Source organism: Urocitellus parryii, chromosome 13 (assembly GCF_045843805.1).
Source record: "Urocitellus parryii isolate mUroPar1 chromosome 13, mUroPar1.hap1, whole genome shotgun sequence".
In the NCBI taxonomy this organism is placed as follows: domain Eukaryota; kingdom Metazoa; phylum Chordata; class Mammalia; order Rodentia; family Sciuridae; genus Urocitellus; species Urocitellus parryii.
Window position 1 is genome coordinate 52,645,115 of NC_135543.1, and position 20,744 is coordinate 52,665,858.

Sequence of the window (20,744 nt, forward strand, 5' to 3'; positions counted from 1 at the left end):
AAAAAAAAAAAAGAACAAACCCTGCATTTAAGAAAGGAGAGGTGGGGGCTTGGCATTATGGCAAAGTCTCACAACTATGGAATAACCTCAAAGGACTGGGAGAAATACCTATGGCACTTATTTTAATCTTTTCAGCCATCTTATAAGATAGGCATTCCTGTTTCCATTTTACTGCTGCAGAACCAGACTCAAAAAGGTAAAAATCACTTGCCCAAGGTCATAATAACTAGCAGGAGTGCCCTCTGTCTGGCACCAAAGTTTTTAAAACTATCCCCCTGTTTCTGATCAATCCATTGGTGATGACTGAGTGAATGAACAAACTTATAAAAGGGAAAAGAAAAAGAAGAAATAGAGTACAGGCTCCTGCATAACTGTACATGGAAAAAAAATAGAGTGTAACTATTAAAATAAGCGTAAACATCACCTTGACACTAATTGGCTAGCACTGCTCAAGAGGGTTTAAAATAATGAATTCTTAAAATAACTGGGAAGTGAAATAGCACATGTTTCAGTTTCGTGGTGCCTTTCCAGCTGTGGCCAGCATTACTGCTGGAACAAAATCGGACAGTTTGGGGGAAATGAGAAAACCTGCAGGACAGCCACGACTTTCAGGCCAAGTATCCCTACAATGCAGCAGCATGTGTGAGAAGGCTTCGCTGTGGAGTTCACGTTCCTGCCTCCAGCTGTTTCCAGAGATGGCTGTAATGTGTGGGGGGGCTTCTAAGCACTTTTAGTGGGCTCTCAGATTCCCTACTCACTCGGCTCCTTTGCATCTTCTTTGCAGCTGGGAGAACTGCTTTTCTCCTCCACACAGCTTTCACCTTGACAAATGCGACTTGGCTTAAGTGTCCCTGTAGCCTTTTTAGCTTGCTCTTCTCATAGCAAAAGCAGGAAAAAAAAAAAAAAAAGCAGGAATAGGAAGATTACAATAATGTGACAGGCAGATCCGAGGCATGATTGTTGTTTCGCAGACAGGAGCAGATCTCCCTGGCAACCATCCTTCCTAACTCCCCTGGAAGCCCAATGCTGGTACAAAACTTAATTTGTTTGAGATTGCTTATAGTTCCCTTTTAAGGACAAAAGTAAATACCTACCTCTTTTAGAGTAGGGTTTATACACTTTGCCAAAGCTCCCTCTCTGTAGTGTTTTTTTTTTTTTTTTTAATGCTCTTGAAAGAATAGAATTTAGTAAACAGCAACATGAAAGGGTGATTTGCTCATTATGCAAACCACCCCTATGGGGTTATTCTCACTCATGAGTACTCGGTACCATAGCAGTTTCTGGATAAATACAGCAAAAGCATTTTATAAAACACAGTCTCTGGTTTCCAAGGAATTTGTGAATCTTAAGTGGATCAGTCAATTTGGAGAATGATGAAGGAAAAGAGTACAAGAGTTTTAAAGCTGCTCAACTTGATCTGAGTATTAAATCTCAGGAGTTAGGAATTACCTATTGGGCTTGGAGTTTGTTCCCTTATGTCCTCTGCACTGGGGGTGCATCTGTTCTTTGGGAGTGAAATGTGTTTTAGGTGCCTACGGGCCACTGAGAACCGGTGCTGGAGGAGCCTCACAGGGAGTCCTCCAAGGGAGGGGAGGCTTCCGCTGGCCTTGGAGGCTGGTAGAAAATGCCATTGACATTGAAGAAGGCACTGTCTCTGGGGAAGATGCCTTTGTGGCAACATAAATGATAACCAAGTTACTAGACTCCTGCAGAATGTGGGGCCAGGAGGAGAAAGGAATTTTTATTCATTGTCCACCTTATATTTTGACTGTCGTGGGTACCCCTGTGTTTTCTTACTGGATTCCACTCTGGCTCTTGGAGTCACATTCCATTGGGTTTTCATTTTGGGGAAACTTTCCCTCCTTACTTGACACTGTTTCAGGAGAGACACAGGAGCCAATCAGCATGTAAGTTGCCCAAGCTTCATTCACGGCTTCCCTGCATTGCTCCAGATCTCTGTGTGTGATCTAAGCCTGTTCCATCTACAAGGATGTTGGGACCTTTGCTTGGAAAGGTGGACAAAGATAAAGAATGTCGCCCGGGGTCCTGCAGGTAGCCATTTGATAATTCCTAACACACAAACATTATTTTACCTGCTACCACAATACTATGTTGCTACCAATTCCACTGAGAGTGGGATTAAATAACATGCACTAAATGCTACCGTTAGTATGGGATGGCCAGAACTGAAAGACAGGTTTGTCTCACTTGAATTTCTGTGCTTTTCATCATAGCATGCTGGTGTCTATAAGAGTTTCAAAACTTAGTTACAGTAATTTTCCTTTAAACATAAAACTCAAGTATTAAATTGCTGGGAGATGTAATGCTATAACATTTTAAAAATTGTAACAAGTAATGGTTGTTAGATGCTTGGAACAACTAGGAGAACTTATAGTAATGTCACAGAACACTCAATACCCAGCAGTTATAGTTGGCTACAAGTTTTAGTGAAATATAAGCAAGAATAAAAACATCTTAAAAGAGTAAAAGATAAAAACAATAAGAGTTTGTGTCTGTGGTAAATATATTTTCTCTCTGCTGGCTGCATAGGAGACAAGCTTATTTGGAACTCTTATTTTTTTTTTAAACACAATTGTTTATTTTCAGGCATATTGGAGGCTTATCTGTTGGCTTGGAATGACTAGCTGAGCCCCTGTAGTTTTCTATTATGTGATAGTCAGTAGTGTTTGCCCACCACATCCTATGTGGTGTGGAGCTATAATTCCAAGTTCCCAGAAATGAATTCCCTGAGGTAAACTGGGATTCCAAGTCTGGTGTCCAGAATCAGAGGTACAGGTGGAAGAAGAGGGATCTTCCTTTTGGGTTGATATAAACTCAGATGTAGAAAATGTCATTCACTGACATCAAATGTTGGGTGTTGGCTAAAATGTTAATAAATCTCTCAGCACATTTTCTATTTGTCAAACACACCCCAACTACTTGTCAAATTTGTGTGAGTATGAATCTATTTCTTTAGAACATGAAGTCTGATAAACATTTAATGAACAAATAGTACAGCTATTTTTAAAAATGCTTGAGTGCAGATCTCTTAGAACTTTAAGTCTGATGATCTTATTTAAAATAGTCCTGCAAGTTTGGAGATTATAAAATCTCAAGTTGATCATCTCAGGTATTAATACTTAATTTAAAATTCAAAATTTCGAAGTAAATTTCAGAAAACTCTTCCCTCTAGTTTCTCTGTTATTAATTTTAGAGTACTAAGTTTCTAACGAGGATATAGATGATGATACTTACAAAGCATAGACTTAACTTTTGATATCTATAAATAAATAAAACACTAAGAAGAGGCTTGCCACTATTCTACTATTATTCTATTATTAGAGCTTATTCTAAGAAACTTTTACAACACTTAAAGGTATACTGTATTCAAATGGATCACAGTAAAATCTTTCCTTCCTAACTTTTAAGCCATTCTGTATCAACGAAGCCACCAAACTCCATGAATCTTAATTCTTGACATCTGGAAAGCACTGAATAATATTTTGCTGATTTAAAACCCCACTTTAATAATCACCATATAGGGGAAGTGCCCCTAAGGACTTGAACCTTCAGCTGTTGCAATCTACTTTCTGTAGAGAACACGAGTTGTCACACAAGCATGTGAGTAGATGAGATGATACACTAATACAGATGTTTAAATCAGTATTTCCAAGCTAGCCCAAGTGACCCTGAAAAGGAACGTCCCAACAGGAGTGTTCCTCATCGGGTTCTGTGCTAGGGCTTCTTAGATGAGACTGTATCATGCTATTCTCTTCCTTCACTTTAACTGGTCACTTAGGGATTACACTAGAGTTAAAAATAACATTTCTCCTGTGACTCTATCAAAATGCTCTGAAAGCATTCATTCATTGGTTCAACACACATTTATTGAGCATTTATTTTGAAATAGGCACTGTGATAGGCATGGGGGAATAGAGCAATGTGCAAGCAAAAAACAATAACAACAACAACAACAAAAACACACCAAACCCTGTCTTTATGGAGAAGCAGAAGCCATTAATAAAATAAGGAAAGTGAATGTTGGATGGTGATATGTGATATGGAGGAACAGAAGGCCAGGAAGGAAGGAAGAGTGTGTGTGTGTGTGTGCTGGAGGGAGGGCAGTGGTGGCAGGTAGTGATAAAAGACAGTTGCAAAGGGCCTCACTGAGAAGTGACCCCTGAGTAGGTCAAAAGGGGCAAGGGTATTGTCCTCATACCTGGGGAGAGACAGCTTCATCCAGAAAGAAGAGCCGATGAGAAGGTTCCCCAGGGGAAAGCAGGCCTGCAGTGATAACAGGTGGAAGCCAGGTGGGCAGAGTGGGGTGAGGGGAGATGAGGTTAGAGAGCAGGGATAACAGGTAGGACTGGGGGGTCTCTTTCAGGTGGGATTTTCAGGCTGTTGGGAGGACAGTGGCTGTTACTCAGGGTGAGCTCGAAATAGAAGGTTTTGTTCAGAAAAAGATATGTTCTGATTTAAAAGAATCTCTTAAGTTGCCTGGTCGAAGATGACTAAAGAGGAACAAGGGTGGAATCAGATGAGACAGGAGGCTCCTGTAGGAGTCCAGATTAGAATGGGATTCTAACAAGGACAAGATACATTCCATGCTTGTACGATTATACTAAAATGGATTTTGCTGCCATGTATAATGAAAATGAGCCAATAAATTAAAAAAATCATAAAGACAAAAAGAATCCAGATTAGAGTTCAAGATGAGACCCAGGTGGCTGTGGTGGCAGGGGAGAACATGGGGGCAAACAGGTTTCTTTTTTTTTTTTTTTAAGAGAGAAGAGAATTTTATTTTTAATATTTATTTTTTAGTTCTCGGCGGACACAACATCCTTATTTGTATGTGGTGCTGGGGATCGAACCCAGGCCGCACGCACTCCAGGTGAGCGCGCTACCAGTTGAGCCACATCCCCAGCCCGCAAACAGGTTTCTTAATGATGATTTGTATGCATGGATTGGAAAAAAAAAAAAGATGTCAAGGATGACGTCTAGGCTTTTGGTATAATCAAGTGGAAGATATGAATTCCCATGAGCCAAGAGGAGAAGGCCAAGTAGATCAGGGGAAGCATCTTGCTTTGGGATGTATTAAGATGCCCATGACATTCAGGCAGGGATGATGTTGAGCAGGGAGCTGGATATATACACCTGGGAGGTCAGGCAACCTTGGCTGGAAAAATCTGTGCGGGCATGCACACAGTACGAAAGCTCTGAGAATGAATGGGGAGACCTGAGGAATGAGGGTTGGTAGAAGAGAGAAAAGGCCCAAGAGCTGTGTCCATTCAGCCTTACTTCAACATTAGGAGGTGGGAACCAAGAAGCATGTGATTTTGGTCTAGTCACCTGAACATCTTTTAACTTCAGTTTTTCAAACACAAAAGGAGAAACAAGACATTCTAAGAAGGATCAACTTGGAATGTTCTGGGAGTAGAAAGAAGTTCTTCAAGGAGGAAAGAGTGATGACTATCACATTGACACTTCCCCCCTAGATTAGTACCATGCATTTCATCTGTCATTAACTGCTTTATACAGAAGATTCTGCTGTCCATTAATTAGCATTCTCTTCCAGAAAGATGAAATCTTCTTGAGAACAAGGCGTTTGTTTTCTTCTTTTTCTCTCTCTTCAAAGTTGATTTTTTTTAAACCATTTTTGACTATGTCTCATAATAAGGAATGTCTTACTTTGGAAACCAGTCGTCACACACAACCACTGAAAGAAAGAAGGAAATGCTTCACCTTTTGGCATGCCACTCGCACACCATCTTCTTTTCTATTTTCTTCTATTGTATTCTATTTAATTAAAAATAATGTTGCTCCTGCCCCTCTAAATTGATTTCACTAACCACTAATTGGTTGCGGCTGTGGGACTGAAAACCACTGCTTTTAGAGCATTCGGCACAAAGCTCTGCCACCTTCGTTATTCAGCAGAAAGACAATGTTATTCATCTTTGTTTCCCCAAGAACTTTCTGTAAAATAAATGCTTAGCATGTGCTTGTCAAATGAGTGGTTTTGAGACCCTAAAATAATACTCTCTGAATTGAGCTCCTTGGATCTTTGGTACCTTTATTTTACTAATTATACTTGCATAGAAGAATATTTCCTAAAAGCTCTTTGTCTTCAGAATAAGTACAGACCTAATGTCTTTTTGAAAGGGTTCTTGTGTAGCTGAAAGTCCAGAGGCTGGAGATGACACTCCAGTGAATCGAGTCCACCAGTTAGGTTATTACTGCATGTGCAAAGAACAGCCAGAAACCTAATCATTTTGCATGTTTTTATACAATCATCTTCTGAGGCCAGAAGAAGAGGGGTTTAAAACATTTCTCAAAACTAAACAAAACAAACAAACAAACAAAAATCCCTAAAAAAACCCACTCTCACACATCCTAGAACAATTCTGTTTTTTTAAAGTTATAATTTATATGATATTCAAGGTCGATATGAAGTATCTATCATTTAGAAATAGGAGGGGAGGAAGCCTGTATGAAATATCCATGACCTTGCCATGACCATGACTTAGCTCATGCCTATAATCCCAATGACTGAGACTGGGGCAGGAAGATCCCAAGTTCCAGACAAGCCTCAGAAACTTAGCAAGGCTCTAAGCAATTTAGTGAAACCCAAAATAAAAAATAAAAAGGGCTGAGGATGTGTCTCAGTGGTTAAGCATCCCTGGATTCAATCCCCAGTCAATAAATGCCATCGTCCCAAGAGAAAAATGCATGATCAGAAATAGTCGGAGCTGGGATTAAAAATGAAAAGTAATATGTCTTAAAATTCTAAAGTGATCAACTACAGTAATGATATGATTTATCCTAAACATTTCATTTAAGGAATCTTTAAAACAAGAGCCTGGCAGACAGTGAGCCCTCAGTAAATGTTAGCTGATGTTCGGTTCGGGTCTTTCTCTGCCTGGCACACTGACTACAGTGGCACAGAAGAAGATGGAATATTTTGGTACCATGCAATTCTCCCTCAGATAGTTTGTCACTTGTGGCGAAGGAGCACACTGCAGTGAACACAGCATTGATTTAGGAATCAGGTCAACTTGAGTTTAAGTCTGACTATCCTTAAACCAGGCGTGTGATTTTGGTCTAGTCACCTGAACATCTTTTAACTTTGTTTTTTTTAAACACAAAATGAGAACAGTAACACCAATGCCAGGGACTGAGTCTAAGGATGAAAATGATGTAAGATAACATATATAACAGGCCTACTAAGTCGAAGCTTGTTTGCAGGCTGGTGCTTTGGAATTCAGAAGGTATTTTCACGTAGGAGTCCTCTGGCAAGTGATGGTTCTATCCCCACGTGGTGCAGACGTCTAAGGCCTACTTAATTCACAATGGAGCTCAGTCAAAAAGGAAGATGCAATAGATCCACAGCTCCTTGGGCCTCAGGGTGAAAGGTAGGGGAGATAAGCACACATGGGGGACTCTCCCTTCGGAAAAGGGGATGGTGGATCAGTCAGGGTTCTAAGAACAGAAATAAAAAGCAGATTTATATTAAGGCATTGGTGGACACGATTATGGAGAAAAGATGTCTGAAATCCATAGAGTAGGTTGGCAAGCTGGAAAATCAAGCAGGAGTTGATGCTGTAGTGTTAGGTCAGGACATTCCCAGGAAAGCCTTGGTTTTGCTCTTAAGTTCTTCCAACTGATGAGATGAGGCCTGTCCACATTATGAAGGGTAATCTCCTTTCTGCAAAGTCCGCTAATGGTTGATTTATGACTCCTTTATTATGACACCTAATTTAGGGTTTGATTCAATAGCTGGGTACTTTAGCCTAGCACCAGGGCTATGTACTAATCATTGCAGATGGGAACTCAGGTGGCAGCTTCCAGGTCAGAAGAAAAACTCCGGGGGCAGACAGGATACTCAAGCTCCCTTTAGTTTTGACCTGCACTTGCTGTTCATTTTCCCAGGAGTTAGAGGTTGGCTCAAAGACCTCAGCATCAATACCAAGTTCCTAAGTAGCCTCTCAGTAGGCCCACAAAGGCCATCCAAGGAGAGCAACCCAGAGCAAGATTTGCACCCAGCTCCTCACCGACTGCCTTGTAGGTCAAAGGTCAATTTCACTGAACAATTTTCTTTAAGAGCAAGGGAATTATTTGTACATATTTTGGACAAATGAACAGGAACATCTGCAGTCAGCTGAAACATGACACCTTATGAAATAAATAGGAATTTTAGAGACTCATCTTTCCTTTAAGCCTTCAACGTTCCAAAGGACCAAGAATTCCATAATGGCTTGCCCTAATAAAACAAATATAGAGTTTACCTTAAAATAATCAAGATTTTCTCCAACAATCTGTTTGTACTACTAATGTAACACCTATTACATCATCTAGAAACCAGGTGTTTACAAATTTGCCCCACCCACCAACTGTAAGCAACTTGAAAGGAGGGATGATATCATTCATTTGGCAGAGACTACAACCCCAATTCCAAGCAGAGTACCCTATAAAACAAAATGAAAGTGCTCCTGAAATCTTTAAGTACAGCAACTGGTTATACCTGGTTTATTCATCAACTGAGAAGTGCAGGGACCACTGTCCTGGATTTTCCTCCATCAGCGACAGGGAAGAAAACTGGCATCAGATGTGGGCAAGAAGGAGGGACCTCAGCAGAATATGTTTCTGTGCAGGAAGGAGCTGGTGTGTAGGCACACATGTGGATGTACAGGCAGGAGGTGGGGAACACAGAAGAGAGGCTTGGTAGCTTTGAGGACATGGTAGCTGTTTATTTTCATGGAAATCTATGGGAACCAAAACTATATTCCATCAAAGAGTCAACTGAACTTTACCAGCCAGGGGAAGCCCATCACCAGATCACGGGAGGATCAGCCAGGCAGAAAACTAAAACTGTCATTTCACCCCAGCGTATTACAAAGCACATTTTATGGATCACCAATCCTTCAAAACGTTCTGCTCTCAGAAGAGGGGTCCAAGATAGTTTGGGAACTATGCATATTAGCATTTTAAAGATTCCAGAATGTTTGCCAATTATAGAAACCTGAGTATTTCACTCAGTTTCTCAGACTCAACATTTTTTTTTCTCACAAGAACATTATTTACATCATATTATGGTAAATGTCAAACTCCTCGTTTGTAAATGGAGAAATGGACATCCAGATGTAAACTGTCGATTAGCCATGTAAACATGGCTAATAAGTGTTAGGAATGGGTGAGAATTCAGATCTCCTTTTGGGCCAGTTAACACTCCACTTCATCATACTCCAACTATTTACTTAACCACTAAACTCTACAAAGTGAAAAATAGTTGATCAATATATATGAGCACTTTTCTACAACTTGTGAAACTGGTTGCATGTCCCTACAATGGATATGAAGAGAACAAAAACAGAGGAGGGTCCACTATGTTTAGAGGGAAGAACCATGTGAAAGTCCAGCCTTTAGGAATTTACATTTTGTGCCAAACCTGTGCCAGTATTCGAGTGTCTCAAGATATTGGTGCAAATAAAATATCATAATACAGACATGTGAGTGATATTGTTCTGTAAAAATAGGTATAGGTTACGTCTTGAATTTTATAACATGCACCGAGACCCTGCCACCTTTTTGATGGTAAAAACTGTAATGAGGGGAAAAAAAAGCTTATTCAAGAGAAGAAATGATTATCTTTGAATGTGGAAGTAAATAGATCCCTTGCTCATGGCATGCACACTCGTTATTCCTTGTGTCTCTGAAGAAGCCTGGAATTCAGTCTTGAACATTTTCTTTCTTACATACACGTGAACCCACAGTGTACTGCATATTCAAAACTGGTGTTTTTCCTATTATGGAAATTGTGCATTACCTATGGAGAGTAATGATGGTGATGTATTTCATTTGAGAAAGGATTTCTTTTGTTATGTTTTTCTTTGCCTTTTCACCAAAGGGTCAAGCTGACCTGGTGAGAGCTCCCGAGACGTCCACACTTCTTCCTAGAAACCGTGCTGGCTTTCTGTGATCTATACACCTCCATGTAGCAGGATGTGTGGGCACCAAACCTCCTACTCAAGGTAGCAATTGTTTGTTTAGAGGAAGAGATTCTGAATTACTAGAACAGCATTAAATTAAACCCACTTATGATATTCCATTTGATGAAAAGAATCATTTTCTTTTTCCTTGCTGCAGAATTGGACAAATGTCTAGGGGAAAAAAAAAGTCCATTTCATGTTGGAATGTCCACAGAAACATTTATTTATTTATTTATTTTGGAAGGGACTGTTTCTTAAATTAGAAAAAATAAAAATCAAAAAACCCAACTACATGGTTTCCTAGTTTCTGCCCAAACCAGTCATATTTCCCCAATATGACTAGAAGACACTGGAAACCAGAATGTTTGGCGGAGGTGGGTGGCCCAGTGGGGTATGTAGGGAAGGAAATGAGAAGAAAAAGCTCAGCATGTCTCTGCCCCAGACCCAAAGCAGAGGGAGCGAGACCACCTTACATTTCTCCCCCTGTCAGCCTCTCACCTGACAACTTCCCTTTTTCCTTCTAAGAGTGTATGGAAAATTTTGACCTGGTTTCAGTCATAAAATACATATGGGACATAGAGGCAAGAGCAGCCAAATGGCTTTCTAAAGGAAATTCTTATAAATAACAATTGATTTTTTTTGGTCCAGTTATGTTGGAGGCATAATTTTCTTGAATGTATGCCTATGAACAATGTCATACACTCACTTTTTGCTTTGATTTACTAAACACCTCCTCTATGATTCACATGTTACACAGGAGCCAAAAGGAGGTACAAAAATTTTGTCTGGGAAGCATTACTAAATGTTTAAATTGGCCATTTCTAGCACATGTGATCAATAAAACTAGAGGAAGCTGGGCGTGGTGGTGCATGCTTGTAATCCCAAAGGCTTGGGAGGCTGAGGAAGGAGGATAGAGAGTTCAAAGCGAGCCTCAGCAAAAGTGAGACACTAAGCAACTCACTGAGATCCTGTCTTTAAATAAAAAATACAAGATAGGGTTGGGGATGTGGCTCAGTGGTCTAGTGCCTCTGAGTTCAATCCCTGGTAGCAAAAAAAAAGTTGAGGAAAAGTGGAACATCTGACTTGATTCTCTCCTGGAGCATTATCATAGACTCATCTAGGGGGGTTTGATTCAGATAAAATTTTAATAGTCTAATTAAGATATAGACCTAAAAATGATAGAATATTTGTGTTTAAATTCCATTACTGTATTGACTTAATTGACAATGAAAACTTTACAATCTATTTCTAAAGGAGATGATGCAAATAAAACATTGAGTGAATGACTGAATATATCAAAATAATTTCTGCAGTTTATCCAACTGATAAATTGGTGTAAAGACTTGTTTACTAGATGACTCATCACAGCACTGTTTGTATAAGAAAAAGTGCGCCTGTGAAAAGTGCTTCTAATATATTAGTTCTTTAATATGTGATATTAATATCATAGAATATGGTCTTCATGAGGGACAGGATTTTATTTTGTTCTATCCTGTGTTTCCAGGGAAGAGTGCTTGGCACAGGGTAAATGGGCATTAAACATTGGCTAAGTGAATGAATACTCCCACATCACAAAGCCATTCATAGATACTGAAAAGAATGAGGCAGAGCTCTACATACTGATGTGGAAAGATGACAATAGACACGTAGCAAGTAAGAAGGGCCAAGGGCTTCACAGTATTTGTAATGTAATAACAATTTGTTAAAACAGAAGAAAGAAGATGTGCATACACTCATACATCTATGTACATGGACCCAGATACATATCTACAGTTTTACATGAGTATATTTGTGAATTTGAATATAAAGAAAACTGGAGGAAAATGTTAAAATGGTTATAGCAATTTTTATCTTTTGGGAGTAGGAATGGGACAAAGGGTTGTAGGGCTTTTGATGCTACATCATTCTGAACTATAATTTTTCATGATTAGCGTATATAATTTTATTAAAAATATGAAGCCAGTGGAAAAATCCCCAAAGTTACAATCACTGTAGATCTATTTTTTCTTTTAATTTATATTCTATAATTGTCAGTAATTTTGTCACTTTATTGAAAATCTTGGTGTTCTGGGGGGTTGGATAGGGAAAACATATATTAGGATGTGGCTGTGGAACTGGGGGGTGGGTCCCCCCAGAGGGCTGGCCCTTCCTTCCTTCCTTCCTTCCTTCCTTCCTTCCTTCCTTCCTTCCTTCCTTTCTTCATACTGGGAATCGAACTCAGGAGATTCTGAGCTGCATCCCTAGCCCCGCCCCCCCCTTTTTTTAATTTTGAGAAAGGGTTTCTCTAAGTTGCTGAGACTGGCCTTGAACTTGTGGTTCTCCTGTCTTAGCTTCCTAAGAAACTGGGATTACAGATGTGCACCACAGTGCCCAGCTTAGTTTATTTATTTATTTATATGATTGCTTGTTTATTTTTAAAGTATTTGTTTTCTTTACATTTTCTCAATTCAAAGATATAGCTTCATTGTAGTGGCACATCCTTCTCCACAGAAAATCTTAACAAAGCTTCTCCAGAAATCCGCACCATAACTGATTTTACGACTATCAACGAAAGAGTCTATATAAAAGAGTTCAGTGTAGTTAAACTTCCTATTTTCCTGTCATTCTATTTTACTTGGCCACTGGCCTGGAAGACATCAGCACTCCAGGTGCTGAACGCCCCTTTACTATTTTTCACAAACATTTATCCACTATAGTATTTTGTAGAAGTGTGTTTGCAAATGCAAAGTGTGATTAAAAAAAAAAAAAGACAGATCCTTTAACAAGACCTCTGGCCTTGAGCTGGGCTTCTCAGGGATGTCTACATTTTTAAGATAAGAGAAGTTACCAACTGGGCTCCATGGTAACAACTGGCAGGGGGAGGAAAGAAGCGGGGGAGAAGAAGCTCTCCCCTTCTCAGGTGTTGTCCTTGAAGGGTTTACTTGCCCAGAACTATAAAAGAAAAGCTGTTTTATGTGAACTTCTGCAGACTGTGAACTTCTGAGCCCCTCCCCTTACATGTTTTGGGTATAAAGTTCTGAAACTACCTGAACTGGGGGTTCAGGGGGGATAGATTGATTCCAATGAAAGGTTTGCCCTCTGAACCTGACTATAGCTAAATAAACCTGCTTCCCATTCCTATTTGGTGTCTTGTCTCATCTGTCTCCTGACACATCATTACATACAAAAGAGATCTAAAGAACAAAGGAACAGTGTTTTTTGGTTTTTTTTTTTTTTTGTACCAGGGATTGAATCCAGGGACACTTGAATTGAACCCACTGAGCCACATCCCCAGCCCTTTTTATATTTTATTTAGAGGCAGGGTCTTGCTGAGTTGCTTAGGGCCTTGCTAAGTTGCTGAGGCTGGCTTTGAACTTGCTCTCTCTTGCCTCAGCCTCCCTAGCCGCTGGGATTCCAGGCGTGCAGGAACAGTGTTTAACAAGAAATAATTGAAAGCTGGGCTGGAGAAACAGAGTAGAACCTCCAAAGAATCATTATGGAATGTACTTTGCTTCCCTATTCTTCAGCTTCAGCTAGAATTTTATATTCAAAGTTAAGGAAATTTATACGTAACTGCACGCAAAACCCCATATGTTCAGTGTCAGTTGGTGCCACTTATTTTCAATGAGATAAAATAGCTTATTTAAACTTTGAATTTTCCCATTGGGTTTAGACAATTTCAGCTGTTTATCCAGCAGCACTCTGCTTAAAAATAGATGAGATGACATTTGTGGGTGCTTTTTAAAAAATATCCTTTGGAGAAAAGAAGCAGAATTCTAATGCTACATTTACCATTTCTATTATATAAGAATGGCAAGTTGTTGTGGAATGAGAACTTTATAGAAAAATATTCCCCTTTCTAATATATAAAGATTAGCCTTTTTGGAACCAATAAGCATCATTGGATGCATCAGGGCATACTGAGGTTTACTATTTCATGATCACAATAAATTTCATGAAAATCTAAACATCTTTGGAAAGACTTTCTAATAACTAGGTAAGGAGATTTTTCTCTTCCTTCAACCTCCTAAATACATACTTTCCTCTCATCATTACTTTATCAACTATTTACTGAGTGTCTGCTATTTGGTAGGCACTGTTATAAAACTGAATATAAAGCTGATGTTGAGTATATTTTATCTGACTATATAGACCTATTTACTAATGTTTGCACCAATCTGCAAAAAAATAAAGATATGGTTAATATTAGCCTTAAACCTGATGTCAGGTGATTCCATAGAATTGAGGATAATTAAAATAGGTTGAGCTGAAAATACACTGTCACCTGAAATTTCAACCTGAGTACATATACAAGAGAACTATAGTCTAATTAAAGTCTGAAATATTAAAATCAGTGTTACCATCTTGGTAGCATTGCTGATGGCAAAGATTATGACACTAGGAGGAAATGAAACCCAATGTATCATTTTCCCACCCAGAATAATGTGCCAATCTGGACATCTTACTGCTTTTATTTATTAAAAAAATATACTTTAAGAGGAAATTGCATTTATCGAGTAATATGAAAAAGGAAATCAGGTCCATGTGAGGCACGACCTATCCTTCACTGTACAGCACTTTTGTCTAGTTTTAAAGAAATTTTCTCTTAGTAGTCAAAAAAGGTAACAGGATTAGATTATTTTTCCCTTTGTCAAGTGTTCTCCTGACCCTACATGCTGTCCACACAGGCTGCAGGCAAAGGGATCTGCCCACCAAGGGAGGAATTACAGTTTTCGCCTCTCCTTGGTCTGTGCCTTGAATACCTGACATGTTCCAAATCTGATGTGCCACCTGCTCCGGCTCCAAGGTCGTGCGTTGACCTGAGCCGGTTGTGGTGGGTGGCCAGGTTGTGGGGAGAAGAGTTTCCATCCCACATGTCCTGTGTCCCCTCTGGACCTACTTCACAAAGGCTGCCTAAGTGGTCCTCTTGTTGGACGCATTGCTTCCTCACTCATGTGTTTTCCTCTTAGATTCTGCAAATGCTTTTACAGGTCTGGGCGCCCCTGTGAAGAGCAGGGATTTTGTGTTTTCTTTTAAATAGTGTGGTCGAGTTCTGAGCACCCTGTGGCATTTTGTAAAAGTGATAAATACTAATGATGAACAACGAAGCGGGCTCTGGAGTCCCTGGGGCTAGCTACAGGAGAACTCAGGATGAGGGGGGGAAAAATAAATCGATTTCTAACACAAAGGCAAGGTGTAGCCTTGTATTAGAGCCAACGGCTCCATGGGGAAAAGTTTGTTAATAAAATGGCACAGGGATTTTTGTGAGGTGGAGCCAAGCATGTAGAATAGGCTTTCAAGATGTGTTTTCCATCTTCCTTCCAATTTTGGGTGTTATGATGTAACAGGATTTTGGAATCCGAGCATATGTTATTTTCTTTTTCCCTCTTCCTTTTATGTTTAAACCTCCATTACCATGAATTAGCTCTCCCTCTTCAATAGCTTAGAAGGTTTGTTTACTTTCCATAAAGATGAAGCAGTTGGAAATGATTTGAGATTGAGGTATATTTCCCTCTTACAACTCTGTCCAGCTCTATTTTGATGAGGTTTATGACTCTGGTGTGAATACATTAATTTTGGCAGGCAACAAACATTATTAATGCTTTATACAAGTACATCCTCCTTCTTTTCACAAATGGAACTTTGAAAAACACTGCACTGTATAAAAATAGACAAAATTGATAATTTCACTTTAAGAAAAGAAAATACTCCATATTATAAAATATGACACAGGCAAATACTGCATATATTTTTTCTCATTAGTGATTTGTTAATTTACATGAGATAATTTGTATTCCCATATGAATATGACATGTTCCCACTTACTATTTATTTTTGCAACAAAAAGAGTAGAGTTGCATTCATTTAGAAATTTTGTATTAAACATAGCAACTTTATCTTTTCTAAGGAAAAAAAACCCCTGTGAATCCAATGTTACTTCATTTTACAATTTTTCTTTTTTGCTTTTTGACAGATTAGGGTGGAAGGATGTATTTGCTTTAGACACTGACCTATGATCCATGAACTTTATATTTTCTTCATCCTATAATAATTATGCCCACAGGATACAATGAATGACTCAATTCATCTACCCATTTATTCTCATATATTGAATTCCTCCTCTATGCCAAGGACTGTGGGAGTAGAAGACACAGTATCCGTAGACTTGTATTTGTCCTCAGGGATCTTTCTGACTTGTGGGGAGAGGTGGTACTACTGGAGAGGAGAGAGCAACAAACACTCCAGTGTGGTTACAGCAAAGTGTCTAAGTTGCTGGAAAATATAGATGTAGGCAGTAGAAGCTGATTCAAGTTAGTGCTTAACTTGAGACTTTTACCAACTGGGTGTAGGGAGAAGAAGAGGCTTTACAGGACAGGAAACAGTATGTGGTGGCATGAGCACATGTATTTCTAACAGCATAATATGACATGTGAACATGACACCTTTTCCAAATTACATGCAATAGATGGAGAGCTCATGTAAAACAAACTTCACTTTGGACCTTGGATCCTATAAATAGAATCCAAATGCTATAAATAGGTTACATTAAAAGTACTCAGACATGTGCTAATCATAGTCTTGACTTGGTTTAAGGACCCAGGAGGTCTTTCCCAGGATTTCTTTTCTTGAACTGTCTTTTTCTCTCTCTAATGTTGCCCCAAGAACCATAGAACACACTCCTTTTGTAGAACACAGGTCCTCTTTTCTAAGATCCATGCTGGTTACCCAGGGAAGTTCCTCTGCCAAGTCTTTCTTCTGAATCGATCCTCTCTTCTGAACAGGGTATTCCACCGTTAGCCCTGCCACCCTGCACTGTCTCATCCCACCCTCAGGCACTAGTCACTGCCTCCCTTCTCCACAACTTCTGTTTTTGTCCCAAAGTCCCACAGATGGCTGCACCCCTCAGTTGTCTCTTTCTGGACTTGCTCTAACTCAAGCATGGGATACCTTCATGCACATATTCCGGCACACATTGAATCTTAGAGGACCTTTCCATCCTACACCATCAGCCTTTGTAATATCATCTTTCTTAGATTAACATTTTACTCCTCTTTGATCAGCTCATTTGGAGTTATCTTTCATTTCTCAAAATATCACTGCCTTACTTTCCTCTGGCTGCTATATCAAATCACCACCAGCTCAGCAGCTTTAAAAACAACTCATATTTATTCTCTTACGGTTTTGAAGGCCAGAGGTTCACAGTAGATTCAATGATCAGAAACTCAGCTATTGGCCAGGTTGAGTGCCCCCTAGAGGACCTAAGGGAAAACCCATTTCCTTGTTTTCCCTCACTGTCTATAGATCCATTTGTTGGCTGATGGCCTCGTCCATCATCTTCAAAACCAAAAGTACAGCTTCTACAAATCCCTTTGTGTTCCCATGGTCCAATGCCTTTCTTCTGTGGTTCAAGTCTCCTTTTTATAAGGACACTTGTGATTATATTTAGGATCCACTCAGATAATCCATTAATCTCACATAGCAAGATAATGTAATCACACCTGTAACGTCCTATTGGCCAGGCAAAATAGTGTTTACTGTTTCCTGGGATGAGATTATGGCCATATTTGGTGGCACTCTTCTACTTATCACAACCACCCATGCCATCAGTATTATCACTTGAGGACTGTGTGGCAGACATTGCTTTAAGAAGTAGTCACCATTATGATCTCCATTTTACAGATGAAGAAATGGAGGCATGAAAAGGTTAAGTAACCTGATCGGGGCATGTAGATACAGCAATAGTAGAAAGAGGATTCCAACCTAGTTCTGTCCAACTCAAAAGCTATTACTCACACCCCCTGTATTGTCTTTCACATTTTTTAGTTGTGTGCATCTGCGTGTTGGTGTGGATCACAAGGAGCCAAGTCATCATGACCATATCACACATAATGGGAAATTTCCCAGAAATTGTACATGTCCCTTCTGTACCTATACTTCCAGCTATTTCTTCTACAGAGAGCACTGCTAATTAAGCAGCTGGGGGGTAACAAGCAGCAGTTTGCTTCTCCAATGAAAGACCAGTGGAAGCCCCCTAAGTAGTCTGACATCAGGCAAAGGCTGAAAAACATTAAGGACCAACTGAGTTTGAGCAAAAGCGCTGTGGAAAGAGTAATCATAGACCAGAACCAAGAAAATAGTTCCTGTTGAAAAGGACAATGGAAATGTAACAGAAATGTAAGGCCCAGCTACTTTTACTGTAGACAATTTGAGAAAGGCTAAAAACTTGGAGAGACACAGGGGTTATAAGAAAAAGCTTGAGAATAAAGAATACTGTAGCACCTTCAGAAAAAAGTACCTTCAGACTAACAATAAGGAAAAAAAATATACTTAAGGCAGACTCCTGGAAGTCAGAAAGCAAATGAACACCAGCAGCTAATGAAAAGTGAAGGATTTTTCTATGATTACTGTACGATGATTACTGAAAAGTTTTTCTCTCATTCTAAGGAGGCAGTGGGTCATGTGAAGAGTTGTTCCTACAATCAAACAAACGGAGGGGCCCATTCTTTATTATCGATATCACTTATGGCAGCTCGAGACTGACAAGTTGGACATCTAGCTTCATGGACCTGGCAGGCTAGTGCAAGAGTCAAACCAACAGGCAATTATACATAAAATAGAAATTGTATGATAAAGAAATAATGGGTACTAGGAGAACATATTGGGAGACAGTACCTGAGTCCAACTTGGTCAGTCATAAAGGACTTTCTAGAGAAAGTACCATGTTAGATGAGACTAGAAAGTTGAGAAAGGGTTAAATAGGAGACAGAGGAGTTTAGGGTGATGGATAGAAGGAACAAAAGAGGAAGAAGTTTCTGAAAAGGTTCTGGGCAAGAGTGAATGACACCTGTGAGAAAGGGAAAACAGATCACAATGGCTGGATTGCAAAGGGAACAGAGAAGAATTAGGAAATGAGACTATGAAAGAAAAAGGTCTCCAATTATGTCAGATGCTCTAAGTCATGCTAAGGAGTTTGAACTTCATGCCAAGGTAAAAAGGTAAAAACATCAAATGATTTTTAAGTAAAAGATTTAGTGATTCCACATTTTAGAAAGATCATTTGAGCTATGGTCTATGGAATGGATTGGATTGAGGGGAAACTAGATCGTGTAGGAGGTATTTACAACGATCTGGTAAAAAAAAAAAAGATGGAAATTTAACAGGGATAGTGGCAGATGAATGGAAAGAAGTGTATAGAAATTTAAGATGTATAGAATTAGATGATTTTTTTTCCCATTCATTCATCCATTCTATTAACTTTTATGAGTCTTCCTTGGAGACTCGATATGAAGTAGAGGGAAGTATCAAGGTTGCCCCTCATGTTTCTGGATTTTTTAAAAAGGTAGCTGGTGATACCATTTGCATGGGTAGGAAACCCCAGGATAGAGACTCATGGGGAAGGAGACTAAGTTTAGACATGGTAGGTTGGAAAAATGCCTTTATTTTTGCAACCCCCATATCCTTGGGTTCCCCCAGTCTGTGAGTATAAATGAGGTCACACTAACAGTGATAACCAAATCCAGTGATATTTTAGTCCTCTCTCATCTTTGTTCTTCCTGCAGTTAATTCTGATTGTGCCCAAGAATGGGCTTCACGTGCATTTGGGAACAAATCTGTTTGCTGCCTTCTGTCAGACCTCTTTGCCAGTGGTGCCAAGAACGCTTTATGATGGCGGGCCATCTGTATCAAAGCTGCCACCTCGGTCACCACTGTCCTCAGTTGGCAGTTGCTCCCTGGTCTTTACTGTCTGTGTATACGTGTGTGTGTGCATGCACATCACCTGTAAGGTGGTGGTACTGTTTTCTTTAGATTTTCTCCATGAATTCACCAACCCATAGTCAGCATGTGAGTGGATAAATAACATATGCCTTGCAAAAATTTTACCTTAAAGGCCTGACGTGACATCTCATGGCCACTGCAGTGAATACATCTCAAAAAGGATGCTGACCAAATAGCCTTGCCCATTTTCATTGTTGAGTTGTTTGGGTGAATACAGTGGACAAAAGTCTTGCTGGTATAAATGTCTTTTTTATTGAACAAATGGCAGGGAGATGAACAACTTGGTCATTGCAAAGGTTTGTCTCTTAGTTTGTTTCTGTCAGCTTTAAGATAGGCATAGAGCAATCCATAAGTTCTGGATCAGTGATACTAAGGAGAAGGGAAAGGAGGAAAAGGTCAAAATCAAAGCAGCAAAATAGTCCATGGGGCAGCTGAGGAAGGTGCGGAGGGATGGGGTGTGAGAGAAAAAGGGCGAAAAAGAGGAAAAGAAAGCAAATGTGTTTCAAATCTCAAAACAACCCACAATGCCTGAGCTTTCTATGCAGCTCTACAAACAGAATAGCTGTGAAATTGAACATATTTTAAAACCTTGAAGTATGAATAGGTAACATATGTCTGTCTTGTTATTCTTAAAAATTAACCATGATAGAAAAAAAAATCCACACTCTGACTTCTCATAGGTTTACTAAATTAGATGTATTTCAGGGGAACTGTCTAAATTTGTAGGTGGACTGCGGGTGATGCTTTAGGATTGGTAAATATTGCTAAATACCTGTGTTTGCACTCTTAGCATCACATTTCTACTTCTAGGAACAATAGACATGGTGAAGGAAGGAAAGAAAAGTTCTTTATCTATAAAGTCTGACGGTGATGTTTAAAGACTTCCATGACATAAACCATTCCCTGTCTGTAGCTCATTTCACAGGCATAAAAACAATACAAAGAGGAGACTGTAGGAATAGGAGGAACAGTTACTTTCCACTTCTCCAAATGTTTCCATATACT

General features: G+C 39.5%; 1 protein-coding gene across 10 annotated transcripts in view; it reads right to left on the reverse strand.

Moving 5' to 3' along the window:
- The window catches only part of Dlgap1 (DLG associated protein 1), a 358,523-nt gene that overhangs the window by 295,392 nt on the left and 42,387 nt on the right, over positions 1 to 20,744 (reverse strand). For 2 of the 10 annotated variants that reach the window (XM_077792223.1, XM_077792225.1), the window contains exon 2: positions 759 to 872. The exons of the other annotated variants lie outside the window; for them this stretch is intronic. In XM_077792223.1, the coding sequence (XP_077648349.1) occupies positions 759 to 872 (114 nt within the window). The remainder of the gene's footprint in view (positions 1 to 758; positions 873 to 20,744) is intronic. 10 annotated transcript variants of the gene reach the window in all.